The sequence below is a fragment of the Oxyura jamaicensis genome, chromosome 2, assembly GCF_011077185.1.
Source record: "Oxyura jamaicensis isolate SHBP4307 breed ruddy duck chromosome 2, BPBGC_Ojam_1.0, whole genome shotgun sequence".
Taxonomy (NCBI): domain Eukaryota; kingdom Metazoa; phylum Chordata; class Aves; order Anseriformes; family Anatidae; genus Oxyura; species Oxyura jamaicensis.
In genome coordinates, this window is record NC_048894.1 from 70554756 (window position 1) to 70570937 (window position 16182).

The window sequence follows — 16182 nt, forward strand, 5'->3', positions numbered from 1 at the left end:
GTCACCAGCTGCTGTCTGTCTGTCTGCTGCGATTCGGCAAAAACCGAGCAAGAGCCAGGTATAAATCTCCCCCGGTCAAAGGAAATATTTAGCAGCAAACATGAGTAGAAAACAAAAGAATTCTCTGTTACTCACCCAATCCTCTCACCCAGTGTAGCTCTAGCTAAGGAGCAGGCAACTTAGCGCTCTCGCCCCGGGCGGCCGTGCTAGAGGGACAGGGACGCCTGGGAGCCAGCTGATGCGCCCGCGTGGCCTCAAGCACTGGCCAGGACATGCAGAGCCTGTTTCATCAAGTCCATCGCTTGGTAAATGTGAGAGGGGAGGTTAAAAGAAAATAGTTTTCTCAACAGCTAAGTCTGCAAAAGGAAAACTTGAACAAGTTAACACAATTTTAGGTGTGCATTAGGAGTCTAGAAACATTAACCCACAATTTATCAGTGTCCCTTTTACTTCCTGCTGTGTGGCATGCTCTCCTGTGGTCTAAAATTTAAGATGTGGGATGCAGATCAACTTTGTTCCTCTTTCTATCGTCACTTTGTTTATATAGTTCAGAAATTCTCAATAAAGTCTGGATAGGCTAAGCCGCCACGTGAACTCACTGAGGTGACCACGCTCTGGCTCTCCGAAGAAGGAACTTATCAGGTGTCTATAATTTCAGAACGTCTCATATCACACAGACAGCAATTCCGGAAGCAGTCCCACAAAGGAGCCAGCTAAGCCATTTTACTGTAATTCAGGACAGTCCCTTTGGGCAGGAAGAGGACAGCATCTTCACAGGGACCCACCTGGCAGCGACACTCGCACGGGCAAGGCTCCGGCACATAGTGGTGGGTTTGGCGAGGCAGCACGTGCCCTGCATCAGCCCCCCAGAGCTCCCAACCTGCCAGCCAGCTGAACCCACCACTGGAGAGGTCACCGAAGCCCTTGAAGATGTTGCCCACAGGGAGCGCCAGCTGCTGCTGGGGTGCATGGAGCTCCGTGTGAAGCTGCAGATGCCGCCTGCAGCGCAGCATGAGTATCGCTCGGACACAGAGTTCCCATATGGAGCTTCTCGTTGCTGAAACATCAGCCTATTTGGTTAACCCAACACAGCAATGTAAAGAAATACACAACACACAGAAAACAGAAGTAAATGTTATATATGCATCCTCATGTAGCTGCCTGAATACTTGCCTGAATCCGACCACTCCTGTACTCATTTGTTATTTTGCAAAATACAGGAATATTAAATATTACCCATAAAATTGAAAATTTGACTTTTACAATACTGTTAGTTCCATACACTATGACCAAAAATTCACCTTTTGATCTTTGTTCAGTTTTCTATCTAAAACAGTGTTTCACCTTGTTTTCACATTCTTACTTTTGAGTATAACAATTACCTTGAAACCTACATCTGTAATGCTCAAAATTCTTCAGAAATACTGCTGTTTGAATTTCAGTAATGTACCAAAAGAAATATTACACAAAAATAATTTCTTGCTTTATCTCTATACTTCCTGAAAATCTGTGTGTTGTGGATTTGGATACAAATGGAAGAATCAAAACTATATGAAAAGAGAAGACATTAAATGGCCACTGTGATCTGCAACAGTCTACATACATGTTATACACACATGCCCATTGGAGTCTGTATTCATGAATGGTTATGTGTACAGTCTGCATACTGCAAAAGTTCATTTGTCTGAGGGGTTTTTGCTTTTGTTTTGGCTGTTTTGTTAAATCTACTGTAAGAAACAATGAGAACAACCTTGTGGTGGCACAGAAAATGTGAGGCTACTAGGTTTAGTCTTGCCTCTTAGTGCCACTGCTAATTAACCACAAACTGTTTTTTCAAGTCTGCCATTCAATGTCACCACTTCTAAGTCTCTTCTCACCACATTTGTGCATGTGAAAAATTGGTACAAATGTTTAAAATAAAGCTCACTGATACAATGCCTTTCATTATAGCCATACCTGGTTACTATCCTACTGTAGTGTTTTAGAGACATTTTTAGCTGAACTTGGAAAAATAGGAAATGTATTCTAGCTTAAAATAAATGTACATAATATACAATATATATATTTATACACATGTGTATGTATATATACACATATATTGATACAACATTGGAAGTAATGTCTAGTTCTGATCAGTTCTCTGAGTACTGGGAGTACCTGGCAAATAATCCAGAAACGGACGTTGTCCACAATTAAATAATCATTCCCACGACTTAGAAAAATATACTTTTACTTAATAAAGTTTAAATTAACTGATTTGCAGATATAGTATGTAGGATAACGGTATCCAAACTCAGGCATGGTTACAGCTGAAAGAACCCAAGCTACTACAAACTGGTAACAGGAATGCTGCCCCGCAGCCAAACACAAACCAGCAGAGGCATACAAACTGCTCCTGCAGCCATCATTCGTGGCACCCAAACCATCTCTGGTTCAGTAACCTCTTACACAGGCTTCATTTCCACCTGACACAGATTGACCACCCAACCTCATGCTCTCCTATTTAAGGCCCAACTGAACCACACAGTGCCTGCCTTGTTGGCAAAGCGCAGCGCTTGCTGGTTTGAGCAGCTTTCCACTTCCATGACACTGCTGTATTGAGAGCTAGCAAGTGATCATGGTCCCTCATTAAGGACTTGGAGGATCATCAGTACTTGAGCTTCACCATACTGATTTTGAACTACTGCATAGGTAAATACATCATAGCAAAACATATATATAAGTGTGTGTGTATATATATATATGCTTATATATATACACGTACGTGTGAGCATGTGTACATCACCAAATAAAGAACTTCATGGAACTATGTGTAGTAATGCAATATACCATGGTATCCTGCATAAGTTATGTTTTTTTTTTTTGTTTGTTTGTTTGTTTTTAATATATAGGCACCAGAAATAAGTCTAGAGTAAATCATCCTTTAAAAATTAAAGTTAAATCAGTGGACAAGAACTTTGGTAAAGCTTGTCAATTTTTATTTTTTTATTCAAATACAGTCAAATTCTATCATTTGCTATTACCCTCTTCACAAGAGGAAAGTGCATGTTGTGTTTTCTTTTTTTTTTTTCTTTTCCCTAAAGAGACCTACATAACACGGTGCTTCACTATTCAAGAAGATTCTGAATTATAAGTTTACATTTTTCGACAGATTCCTATCTTTCAGATGGAATGAAAGCTAAATAGAGTTCTTGTCCTGCGTGTATTTTATTTATTGTATGCATATATATATAAATATATATATGTATGTCTCTGTTTATGTGTGTGTATATACACAACCACACACTTTTAACAGGAGAGAGGAACCTGTTTTTCTCCACTTTTCCTGCAGAGACTTACATGTTCCTCCCTGTGTTGTACCCTGTGCAGTATAAGCTCTAGTGACGAGGCCAAACAAAAGATATAGTTCACCATAGTATATTAGTTTATGTAGCAAAGTCATTTTCAAGCAAGTAAAATAAAGCTCTGTATTCCAAACTTCTTTTCCTTAACATTTCTCATGAAGAAAAGGAAGGAAAAAGAAAGGGGAGGGAACAGGATTATGGCAGTAGCACTGAGCCAGTGGCACTCGTGTGCGTGCACACACGCGCACGCATACACACACAGCAGGGCTTTGGTTGACAAATGCAGATTGTCCAGAGAAGGTGGATGCATAAGTAAGGAAGACTCTACAGCGATGCAATTGTATCTTTTATGTCTGCATGGAGTGAGAAAACAAATTCAATTGAAAAAGAAAAAGCAAAGACCTCTTTTTAGGTCCCTCATCAGTGTGAGCATACTCAGTATGCTAGAGAATTTATCTGAAACCTTTTAAATCAAGGCCTCTTTATTACAAAAATAAAAACAAACAAACAAAAAAGAATGAGAGACGACAAGATGCTGAAGTATCACTCCAATCGTCCCTGTAGAGAACAATTGCATCCCCTTTATTATTCATTCTCTTCTCTCATTTCTACGATGTCTGTCATTTCCTCCGTGTGAGGCATGTCGGTCATAGCAGAGTCTTCGCCTTCTGCAGCTGTTTCATTCTCATTCCGCTTCTTTTTCTAGATTGAAACAACCATGCATAAACATACAAATATGTTGTTTGTGAACACAGTCTTTCAAACTTTGGGCACCAGGAGAAGCAAGGTAGGAATAATATATTTTTTAGAGTACACTATAAACAGCTAGAACACGTGAGTCATATTCCCGGTTTGTCACTAACAAGTTGTCTTAACTTAGAAGGTTTCTATAACCTTTTTGGGGCTCAGCTTTCTCCTTTCTAACAGTAATGCAATAATGGAGGCACTTCTCATGCTAAGTGACATCCAAGACAGGCTTCAGTGTGACTGGAGGGAGGAAAGCATCTGGAATCTTTTACATCACAGACTTTTTATTATAAAAAAGAAAACCAAACAAAATATCAGAGAAGATAAGTTGCTTCAGGGGGAAAGAGAGAGGTGGCATCTTAATTTTTCAAATGTCAAACTTCAGGAATTTTGCAAGATGTGAGCATTCTGGCTTTTCTTGGTATTGCTGGATCCACTGCGAGTCCCCACCCCACCAAAGCCTAGTAATATTAGAATATTTTTGGATAGCAGGAATGGGAGGGCATTCAAGAGTCCTATGATTCATCCAGGATGTCCTGGATTAGTAAAGCTAAGAGGTATTTAGTCCCGCTACAAAACAAATTGAAGCATCTGTTCCTTATTATACATTCTTCAGCAGGCTGACTAGTCTTAGAGAAAACACTTGTAAAACTGACAAAATAAACCCCACAGGTATTACTGATTCAGCAAAGTTGGGCATATCAGAATTTCAAAATTTCAGAGGTGTCTACACAACACCTGCTTTGCAGCACTCAAATGCTGCCCACTTATTACCACTTTAGGTGAAAACAGGTTGAGGCGTACAGCTACTAATTGGCTTTGCTGCTGTCACATTGGCTGTTGAGATGATGGTGTCAGTTACATACTAATTCCAGTAAGGAAATAAATTAGGTTGGCACAGCAATTAATAGTACTGCCTGCAAAAAATTAAGCACAATGTCCCTTGCCAGAAACACTCTTTGAGCTACCGCTGTAACAAACAAACAGAAGGTCAGTCTAAGCAAATATATGGTGTGAAACCACAGGCCAAGAATAGCTTTTTCAAAGCATACAGGCTCTTTGGTGCTCAAGAAAAATGTTAACAGACTAATCATGACAGAGATCAAGGTCTTCTATTTTCTTATGCACCTTGTGCAGGGTGGTCATTAAAGAAAGAGGGGATGCTGGGGAGTTACATTTCAAAAATGCACTCGTAGTCTGAAATAAAATCCACCATCAACTGCTTTCATTAGATCCTGAAGAGCCTACTCCTTACCTGTTTCCGATAGACGTAACAGGCTGCTATTGCAACCATGGTGGATTCTCCCACAAAACCTGCTAGAAGGGATCCTACTCCAAGAGTGGCTCCATGAACTCTGTGGGTAGCACAAAAAAAGAAAAAAAAAAAAAAAAAAAAAAAAAAGTCATGATTTTGTGACAACACCTGAATCAAAATATTTCCACTGGTGTATAGACTTAATCTGTTGTTACAAGTATTTCCTTCAAAGACATAATACACTGGCAAAGAGAGTTACTAGTATTTTAAGGGACTTTTTTTATTTCTTAATGTGCTTCACTATTTAGTGAAAGAAACATATCCTGAGTCAAATTTTGGACTAAGAAAAGCTGAACACAGAATTTAAACTCTGTGTACAGAGTGCACAGAATGCTACAGAATGAAATCTTTAACCATATAAACAAGATATGCTTTCATTAGATTTCTTAGCAGTGCATTTAACAGAATGGAAATACATTCTCGTAGGACACATTTATGCCTCACTGGCATTTATGCATTTTTTCAAAAGGGACATCAATATCTTGACTGCTTAGAACAAAGTAACACTTGAAAAATTTGTAGATGTTTCTTTTCCAGATACTGCCACTGTTTAGGCTTTATATTATGCTTAGTATTTGGGAAAAATGTTCTGATTTGGACAAATTCAGCTACAAAGTGATAGGAAACAGGAATGAAGAGAAGAACAATTCCATCATTTCCATGGAGAGGAGAGAGATTTACCCCAAGTAAGGCAGAACAATGAGACTAGTGATGAGGACGATAATCCGCAGCACTGAGCTGGGTGCCAGCACAAATGTCTTCTTTAGAGTCATCAGCCAACCAGTCAAATGTGCTCTGACCGTCACTGTTCATAAACAGAGGAAGGGGAGGGGACAGTGAAAAAGGGACACAAGAGTAGCAATCGTCAGTCATCTCATGTGAAAGTTTTTTCATACAGATAGCACTGTTCAGAAATACAAGTGGTGAAACTTGTTTCGGGTAACTCTGCACACTGGGAAACCCTACTAGCAATGAAGTAGATTTGATGTCCAAATTGCTTAAACTTACTGATTTTTGAAAAAAGCCAGTTATAGACAGCTACCCTTCATGGGAGCTATTCCCTTAGAAACAATTTATTAGGCAGTCCATTTTAATCTATGCTACACTACATCAAGTAGCATTTGTTTACAGCAGTTAGATTTTTTTTGAGGGGATACAGATTGAACACTGCTGCCAAGCTTGTCTCTCTCCTGAACAGGGGCATTTACTTTTATTCTGTTTATGCTGTGATGATATCTGGAAGTGTCACTCAGACTGGCAGCTGAAGGGGAGACTGCTGGAGGCGATGTTACTGTGCAGTTAGTCCTAGATGCCATACTGAAGTTAATCACAGCTTTGGTAGTGGAACCATACGTGCTCATATGTGCTATAGCACAATGCTGTTGATGTGTGTGCTCTTGGTCAACTCCAATAGGCAGAATTCAGGCTTTACTTTGGACAGTCAGAAGTCTGCCTAACGACAGGCTGCTCTTACTGCAACTTTTGTACCATGACTACTGATGGAAATAGTCTTGGTCTACACCGAATTTGATGAAAAAAGTCTTATTACGTATGCTGGGTATATACTTAGCCACTCTTACATGTACAGCCAAGTCAGACCCTATGACCACACCTCAAAGTTGGATTTGCTCTGAGGTTACAGAGTTTTTGTGTTCTTGTTTTTACCTGGAACTGGAAAGAAGGAGAAGATGCGCAAAGGAACAACACACAGCTCTGCAAAAGCGAAGTCTACTCCAATTATGTCAACTAAAATCTTCTCTGACACGTTTGGTGTCCAAAACATCACAAAACAGAGCTAGGAAGGAGAGCCAGAAGAACAAAATTAAGAAAGGTTTACATTTCAGAACGGAAGCACAAAGCACAATAAAATATAGGATCTCCTGGTCTAAAACATTTCTTTACTCTACTCATCAATCATTTTTGGTATTAAATGAAGGAAGAAGATGGATACAAAGTAAAAGAAAAAAAAAGGAAAAAAAAAGTAAGTTTGCCTTTCCACTGTAGTATGAAAGGATTAAGGTTTTCACCATAACTAAATCAGGCATGTTTTTATCATTAGCTTTTAATCACCCCCTTCAACTGTTCTCCAAGTTTTCTGCCTCTTTGCACAAGGACCAATGAAAGAAAATAACAAAACTTATATGTTATGAAGCAGACAGTAAAAAATAACACACATATGCAAGCCTAACAGAGTTTTTTTTTTTTTTTTTTTTTTTTTTCTGTGCTTGGATTCTAACGATTCAAATGTTATGGTTCAGTCCTACAGTCACCAATAAGAAATTTGAGGTAGGGTTTTAAAAGGCTCTTCAGAGAGCCACCTGAACCACCAACAATTCTCAACTTCAACTTAAATCGAGGGTGCTGAACCTTACAAAACTTACAACCTACGTTATTGTTCTCAATAGAGAATGGAAAACAGATTCTTATCTCAGTCAATCAAAAATATTGGAAAAGAAACAATCACAAACAAAGCTCATAAACAGAATGAATTTGTGTTAAGAAATGTATTCAAAGCAATGTTTTGGCAACAATTTAAACAAGCTTTCAATTATTTAAATGTAGTAAGACTCTAATGTACATACAGTATATTTATACTCAGTTTGCATTCAAACACACAGACTATATAAGTGTACATAAGAACCATGTTCATTTCAGAAGCATTTCATGCTCTTTGGTTTCCTCACATATGCATATATATATATTTTTGATGGTGCCTGCAAATAGTTGCACTTGAATGGTCTTGTACAATGGTCTTGTACAGAAACAGTAAGAAGCTTGCCATGGTTAAGATACCCATATTCCTAAACAGATTATCCAATGCTTTATTAACCAGATTTTAACTACTCCAAAATGCAGAGATTTGATCTAAATCCAGGATTAGGGGGTTAAACACACTGCCGATACCAGTACCATTAGTATGCAATACACATAGCCATGCAGATGTGGTGCCCTCAGGCCAGAAATCCATCTGATCCTGTTATTTCAAGTTTGATGCTTAGTCCATCAATGAAAGGAAAACTTCAATAAAAAGGCTGCAACAAATATTACAGCTGTAGTACATGGTATTTAATCTTTGGGTCAATCCTAGGTCCGTGCTTCAGTCCGGGCTGAGGGAGCTCTTGGCAGCTGGTGGTTCCAGCTTTGGTTTGAGGCACTCACCAAGGACCAGTACCAACAGCCCTTACAGGACTTTCTTTTGCAAGAAGGGGTGACAGAGTTCAAGTATAAATCCCTACTCTTTGATATTTAATGTATTTTGCCAATTAAAAAGTGATTTCTTCCCATTGTTTTCCCAGTAAAACAGATGTTAAAGAAGCAAGTTGACTGAAGAGGGCAAAACTTGGACCCATACATGCTCTATTATTCCTCTGTCACATTATAAGCCAGTGTACCAGGTAACTTATGCACATCAGCATGCTTATTTTTAAGCCTATAAGCTCATATCATACTATCTGGCTCTTTTCTCACTGTCCAGGTGTCATAACCATACATTTTCAGATGGCTTTTAAAACTGGCCTTTGAAATCCTACCACCTCCACAACAGCTGGTATTTCACTCCTATTCTTTGGTTGTATGCCAGAGATTGTCCTTTCTATTTAGTCTACAAGTATCCAGGCCACAGAAGTTTCTCAAGGTCTGTCACGGAGCGACCTGTGGGAGGTCTCCCATTCTGCCAGCCTATGCAGTGAACAAAACACTTCATCTTCCTGCCAAAACAGTATTTAGCTTTCTTCCCTATTTCTTAGGGTAGGAAACAATTCTTATTTTCATTTCACTTGATTACTTTGAAGCCAGTGTACTTGCAGTGTACTTCCCTCACCTACCCAGAGAACAGTATGTGGAAGAAGGTAAGAGTAGAAGGCAAATGAGATGAACGTTTTTATTATTATTATTATTTTTTCCTTCAGTCAGTGTTTCTCTCCCCCTGCCAAACTACTGGTAGAGGACACAGCTGAAGCACTGGGGACACTCAAGAGCAGAGAAAGTTGTATGGTTGAGAATCCAATTATTAAAAAGTAACTGAATAGGAAAGAGCAAATTATTTCATTGCCATAGACATTATTAGGCAGATTGCAGTCATTTACACAAGCTACCATATAGGGAATATTTTGTCTAATCTATTTACAAAGTCCAATTAAAAAGAAAAAAAAAAGATATAAATATGTCAACTCTTCAACTGCACTTTGTTGTTTTCATGAAAATGAAGACCTTTATACTGCTGGTACTACCCTATACCATTAGCAACCTACTGAGCAGTATGGTTACTACCACTGCACGACTCCATACCTTTATGCTGAACAGCAAAGTCTGCCCACTACTAGTAACCAGCAAATACAGCAGTCTTTCCTTCTTCAAACAGCTATTTGAAACAGTATGTGTGGTTAGACCAGCAAACAAGTGACCAAAAGCATTACTCTCCGTCCTGTTTTCTTTGAAGTTAAGAGCTTGTTTCTGGCCTTTACAGGAACAGACTCGATCTGCAGCCAACTCAGACAGAAGGAATGCCAGTTTGCCAATCAGGGGTAATGACTTACGCCCAGCTGGTATGCAGGCATCCCTCCTCAGCTGTTGCAAACTACAGTCCCACCCCCAGTCAGCAGAGTCAGTGCTGATAAATGGCTTCAAAGAGCACTTCTAACACAGCAGCTGGTGGGTGTAGGCCATGCTGATTGCTGCCCTCAAGAACAAACAGTTTCAGGAGGTGAGCTAAGGTAGCAGGAGGATATCCTATTTGTGTCTCAGCATGCTTGCATCTTTTGGTTTTAATGTTGATGGCTAATTTCATTTTGCGAAGAGATTCCTCTATGTCATCTTATGAGCAGATGGTTTTCTCATTACCAACAGGGAAAAAAGCTTCAATAAAATAAATTAAGGCTGTGTGTTATGGAAAACTTTTTTTTTTTTTTCTAAAATGCTTGCTGTCTGGGATGTTTCTGTATTATATCAAAGAAATTTAAAATTTAGTACAAAAAATGAAGCCCTACTTCAGGTAAACAGTAACACTGAACATACAGAGCAGGCAAAGTATTTTGGCTAATGATTTGTCTACAGACAAGATATACTAAAGTAGGATGGAGTCATAACTTTTTGTGATGCTGGGAGTTATGATTATGCTGGTAAACACTAAATAGTTCTCAGAAAGGGAAGTGGAGAATATAGCAATATAATAAATGATGTAAGTGGTCAGTGAAACAGCATGGCCCATCCAATTGGATGGGATCTACTGGAGGAAGCAGTTATATCTCTTTGGGGCTCAGATCAGGAAAGACTTTAGAGAACAGATTTACACCCTGTATTTCTCCCATCTTTCTCTTACATTAACATTCTGGTTTACCTCCTTCCCCCTCCACCCCCCTTATGTCTCTCTGTGTGTATTTGCAAAGTTAAAAATAGAATAAATAGGCTGGGGTAAGGTTACATTTATAGCTTCATTTAATCTAATCAAGAGGTGAAAATGAAACAGTAAGAGCTCTGGCACAGACTAGCAACATGCATATTTACACCCTGCAGCTTCAGGTTGTGATTGCAGTTCACTACAATGCCTATGTCCAGTAATGAATTGTTGTACTTAGGAACTTTGCAGCTGAACATTTTAATGCTTTGGGAGTAAGGATTTTTCTTGTGGAATTGTAGCAATGGAACTGACTTCACTTTTTTTTTTTCTCTTATGGTATGAGCAAAGGATGACAGTAAAGCCTTTTATAATTTAAATGGCCCTTCAACTAAGAAGTGAAAAGCACTTCAAAAGTATAGGAAAAAGATACAGGCAAGAGCGTAGAACACTGTAGAGAATATGCACATCTGAGTACATGTGGCAGTATTTATTATAGCATTATATGAACATTAGTCTAAGTATTTCTGAAAATGTTTTAATCACTTGAACCAATCTGAAGGGTTGTGCTGTTGGGTAATGTGTCTTTAACTGATCTAGGGCAGTGAAATTTGAAAGACTTGGTTAAATATGTCAACTTAGAACTGCATGAGAGTCAACACAGCTGTTCTAGATGAGATCAAAGCTCCAGCTAGATTAGTACTGTCCTCATGGCTAAGTGGTGCTGGGGGATGCCTAAGGAAAGGGCACAAAGAGTGGGGAAAGAGCAGAATAGGAGATTTCCTTCCTCCGGAGTATGGTCTGAGCTCCTGGCAGCTACAGCATTAGGCATTCCTTTCTCAGGCAAGGTATTTCCAGAAGTACATTTGACAGCAGTGATGTACCTTTATCCCATGCAGCGTTGTGTATACAAAATATCTAATATTGTTGATTTTTTTTCAATCTGCTTGTCTTTTTAAATGCACAATTAAACAAAAAATGAAACTCTTTGCTAATGACTTGGACGCTCATTAAGTTCCTCTGTTTACTTCCATGTGGAACCTTGCTCTTCTCAGCTAGCAAAATCACTGTCCAGGCATACTGAAAATGACACATCAAAACTTCTGCTGTCAACAAGCCTGACAGAATGCATGGAATCTTTATTGCAGCAGGGCAAGTACAATGCTCCTAGTGCCCAAACTTATCTTTAACCTCTTCTTAAGCATGCTACGTGTATTTGACTTGCATAAATGACTGACAAAAGACTGTTTATGAAACTGTCAGATGCTGCATGTACAAGTTCTCTGGTTTTCAAGAGCTACCAGCATTTGACCTCTTCAGAGGTCCTAGGTCTCCTGGAAGCTATTTCTGTTCATTCTGGTTGCTGACAGGGACTACTAAACCTCAGAGACCCATTGCACAATGCATGATAATATGTTTTGTTAATACAGGCTATTGCCATGTGTGTTGTAATCTGCAGGGTGCTAGATTAATTTGCTTTTAGGCACATTGGAGAGCTGTGTGTCTTTTGGGACATTCACTGATAAATATAAGAGTATTCCAGTGAGTTATGAACAACAGTATAGTACTGGTAGGCTTCAGTGCAACCTTTAGTTTAAAAAAAAAAAAATGCTTGATGGCAAAGCCATGATAAGCCTCTTTCTGAGAAAGAGGCTATGAAACCTAAAATGTGTGTGTGTATATATATATATATTTTTTAAAATGGATTATATATACACCAGCCTGGAATGAGAAAGGAAACACCTGTTGAGCATTGTTTTGAAGTAGAAAAATGAATTGTGTTTCATCACAGAAGTATGTTTTGCAGGTTAACTGTTCCATCCCCGGTTAAATCTGTTATCCCTATCACTTCTTGAACTTGGTATGTTTGCAAAGTGTGGCTGTCTGAGGAAGGTGTTTAACTGTCCAAATATTGTTCTACATATATTTTGAAGATTGCATCTTAAGGAATTTAACCCAAACCTTGTTCATGACCTCTCATGCCCCTTTTTGGTATGAGACACCCAGTGAGGGCAGAAAAAAATATACTTTCCACCTTATTATGCATTTCAGCTTTGAATTGTGCCTTACTTTTTTTTTTTTTTTTGAACAATACAGGTTAAATTTATCAATTATATTAATATGGAAGAATGTCACATGTTTTTTGACTTTTGAAGTGTGCAATAAACAGATCTAAAAGGTACCCACAGTCTTACATAGTCTGATCTCCTGAGCTACTCAACATCTCCATGGCGTCTGACTTTCTGACACAAACAGTAATTCTACAATTGTATCTCCTTACAGAGCCCGTATCACTCTTAAGGGATGAGCTGTTCTTGTAGATATGTTTGCAGTCAAAACAATGTCCTGTTCCTACTTGAATCTGTGTGGAAAAACTGAAGTTGACTCCTCTGATCAACATTCAAATTTGCAAGATATTGGGGGGTTAAAAAAAAAAAAACACACACACACAACTTTGAGCTGTAGTGCTGTTCTTCTGGCCATTATAAATCTATACCTTCATGGACCTTGAAAATTTAGTCCTCTAAATGACTGTGTACCAGGTCTTGTTTCAAAAGCTAACTCTAGCATCTTAATGTTACAGAAATTAGCACTCTTCTTCTGTATGTTTATCATGGACAATAAAAAAAAAAAGTTAAATGCTAGTATTGAAGCAATGGCAATAGTTACTGCTAATTAGTCATACCCACTTTCAGACTATAGTTGGAATGTGTTTTGATGTTGAACATAGCTATGCAACAGAATACAATTTCCTAATACCTCCTGAAGCACTCTTTCCACTATGCAGTCTCTCAAGTAGGTTTGCTATGGAAGCTTGTTGCATGCCAAACCTGGGCTAGTAACAGAACAGACCTGCAGAATCCTATTCTATATGGGCTGTACATCATGTTAGAAAGCAGTTTTCACCCAGCTCCTGCAGTTTTGAGGATTTTTTTTGATATTTTTTAAGGAAAAAGAAAGTCTGACCAATCCGAAGGGAGGTGATTAGCTTCTCCTTGTACAACAAGCTGTTGGGATATAGCATGGTGTTATGTTCACGTGTCTTTTGATTCTGAAGTGGACTGGAGGGTTGGTCCTTTTCTTCAGTAAAGTTTTCAAGATCTGACTGGGTACAGCTCGAAGGAAGACCTGCCCTGACCTCACAGCTGACCTGCTTTGAGCCAGAGGCTGGGCTGGATGAATGCCTGAGGGATCTCCAACATGACTAATCCTGTGTTCCTATGAATCAAAAAACCTCAGATCTGTGTGCAGTAGAAATGTCACACCGCAGACATTTGAAGGCTGTTTATCAGAGTGGTAATGACTTGAATCACAACGACTTTCTCTTATAGCAATTACCCCTCAGGTACACACAGGTCAGTATAGTTTTCTGTGAACTTTGTTTTCTGTGAAGGGTGTTGTAAAGCAGAAATCAGCTGTCATAAAATTTGCCAAGCAAAAGAAACCAGAGCCTGTCTGCTGGAAAAATGTAAGTTCACATTGACCCCTGGAAATAATTGGTTTCTACAGATTTAAGTCTACCCCTGCCTCCCCCAACTTTTCTTATAATTCAGAGTGACAAAGCACATTCTTCTTCAGAAATAAAGCTAGGTCCAGCAGCTGCACAACACACTGATCCTCTGATAGCATTAAGGTGATGACACGTACTTCCCCACCAACTGCTGCTGAAAATACTTAGGTGGTATATTTTAGGCAGTGTTGGGTCACTACAGAGTTCAAGATAGTCATTGTATTGGCCTGTTGAATCCTGCTGTAGTTTTTACACAATACAGAATAATTTACCAGGCATAGCAATGCTTTAAGAAAGCTTGAACAAACCAAAGCTGGCAGATTCCTAGGCTCTTTGAATATTTTTTGACACAACTTAGCCATTTTCTTCTGTCCTAAATTTTCTGCAGCCCTTGCTGCTTCCTATCATGATTATAATGCTTGAGCAGAAACATGCTGCGGGAACAATTTTTGACCCTTCCTTTTCTGCTTGCTCCAGTCATTCACGCAGAATAGACTCTTTGTGTGAAACCTGAACAATCATGAAGAAGACATCAGTCTCTACTTCACTGAACCAAACAGAAATCCTTTGTTCCAGAACAAAAGCTCAGTGCAGTACCACGGATGGGACAAGGCCCTTGGCTTGCTCGTGAGGATTTTATAAAGTCAGCTTCTGGTAGTCCAGCTTCTTCTTGAATAGGCAGGAATACTTCTGTTCATGTCTGAAATGATCTTTACTGAAGCAGGAACTAAACCTGGCTGAAAAGGTAAAAACCTTCTTGACTGATTGTCAGCCAGCATGTCGTTTCCAAATTGTTATATTTGTGCCAGCAGCCTGAAGATAAAAAAACATCTGGGAGTTCAAAGATCAAAATCAAAACCAGTGAAAACAAACTAATTCACTGGATGGATGGCATTATTCTGAAAGCTGTCCTTGGCATGCATGTAAGGGTTGATAGTAAAGTAAAAAGAATGTGGATTTTGTCTTAAAATTTAAATCTTTTTTTTTTTTTTTTTTAGTGTAAAGATCCTAGATAGGATGTGTGGTATCTCCTCAATATAATGAGGCTGTAATTAAGCCATTGCTGAAATAAGGTAGGGGAGTGTGGGGGAAATCTGTTCCTTTTTTTTTTTTTTTTTTTTTTTTTATTGCCTTTCTTTGTATACTCATTAGAGATAATGACAATGAACCCGGTCAGTCACCCAGCGAATTTCAAATACTGGCACTGTCAGCAGCTGGGGTTGTGTCCTCTGAGAGGGACCTGGTTCTTACTGTGACATTTCTTCCTGTGGATTTTACTGCCTCAGTTCTATTATCCCATGACTCGTAGTAAAGCCCTGTTGCAACCTTTGATAAAAAAGCAATGCAGAGATGTAAGATGAAGACAACCATTAAAAAATAGGAAAAAATGAATGAATCTTGATGAACTTTGAACAAAGTGGCCTCTGCAATGGCTTAAACTTTTGGCTGCTTTTTATCACACTGAAGTTGCAGGTGGCAGCAAAACATGATTCTGATGTACATTTCTCTTCATTTATCTTTAAGCTTGGAAGCAGTAACTAAGTGGAAAGTTGATTAACACTGTAGAGTACTTTGATTCTACAGAAAATGTAATGTTTCTTCAAGCCAATCACTAACCATGACTAAGCCCTGGTTTGTTACAAGAATGTACTCCTGAAAGCAAACAATAAAACAGGGTAACAACTATCCAGAACAGAGAAAAACATTGCAATGGCTACTTAGCACTATAATAGTGGCAATTAATTATTTTCCTAAGCAAACAAGAAGATATTTGGTCAAAATCTGTTAAGGACAGTTGTAAGCATGATCTTGGACAGTGCTGGATGAACTACTGCTTTAATCTGGACAAACTGGACAATGTACTAGGAAGTACAATTACTATGAATTTCGTGCAAGAGGAATGAGGATAGGAAATATTAAACTATGATTTGAT

General features: G+C 38.8%; 1 protein-coding gene across 1 annotated transcript in view; it reads right to left on the reverse strand.

The window, feature by feature from the left end:
• Window positions 1-1692: 1692 nt before the first annotated feature.
• The window catches only part of ANKH (ANKH inorganic pyrophosphate transport regulator), a 101834-nt gene continuing 87344 nt past the window's right edge, over window positions 1693-16182 (reverse strand). Inside the window, exons 9-12 of the mRNA XM_035317849.1 lie at window positions 7072-7201; window positions 6088-6211; window positions 5347-5446; window positions 1693-4046 (exon numbers count right to left, since the gene is read on the reverse strand). Coding sequence (XP_035173740.1) covers window positions 3930-4046; window positions 5347-5446; window positions 6088-6211; window positions 7072-7201 — 471 coding nt within the window. The 3' untranslated portion in view covers window positions 1693-3929. The remainder of the gene's footprint in view (window positions 4047-5346; window positions 5447-6087; window positions 6212-7071; window positions 7202-16182) is intronic.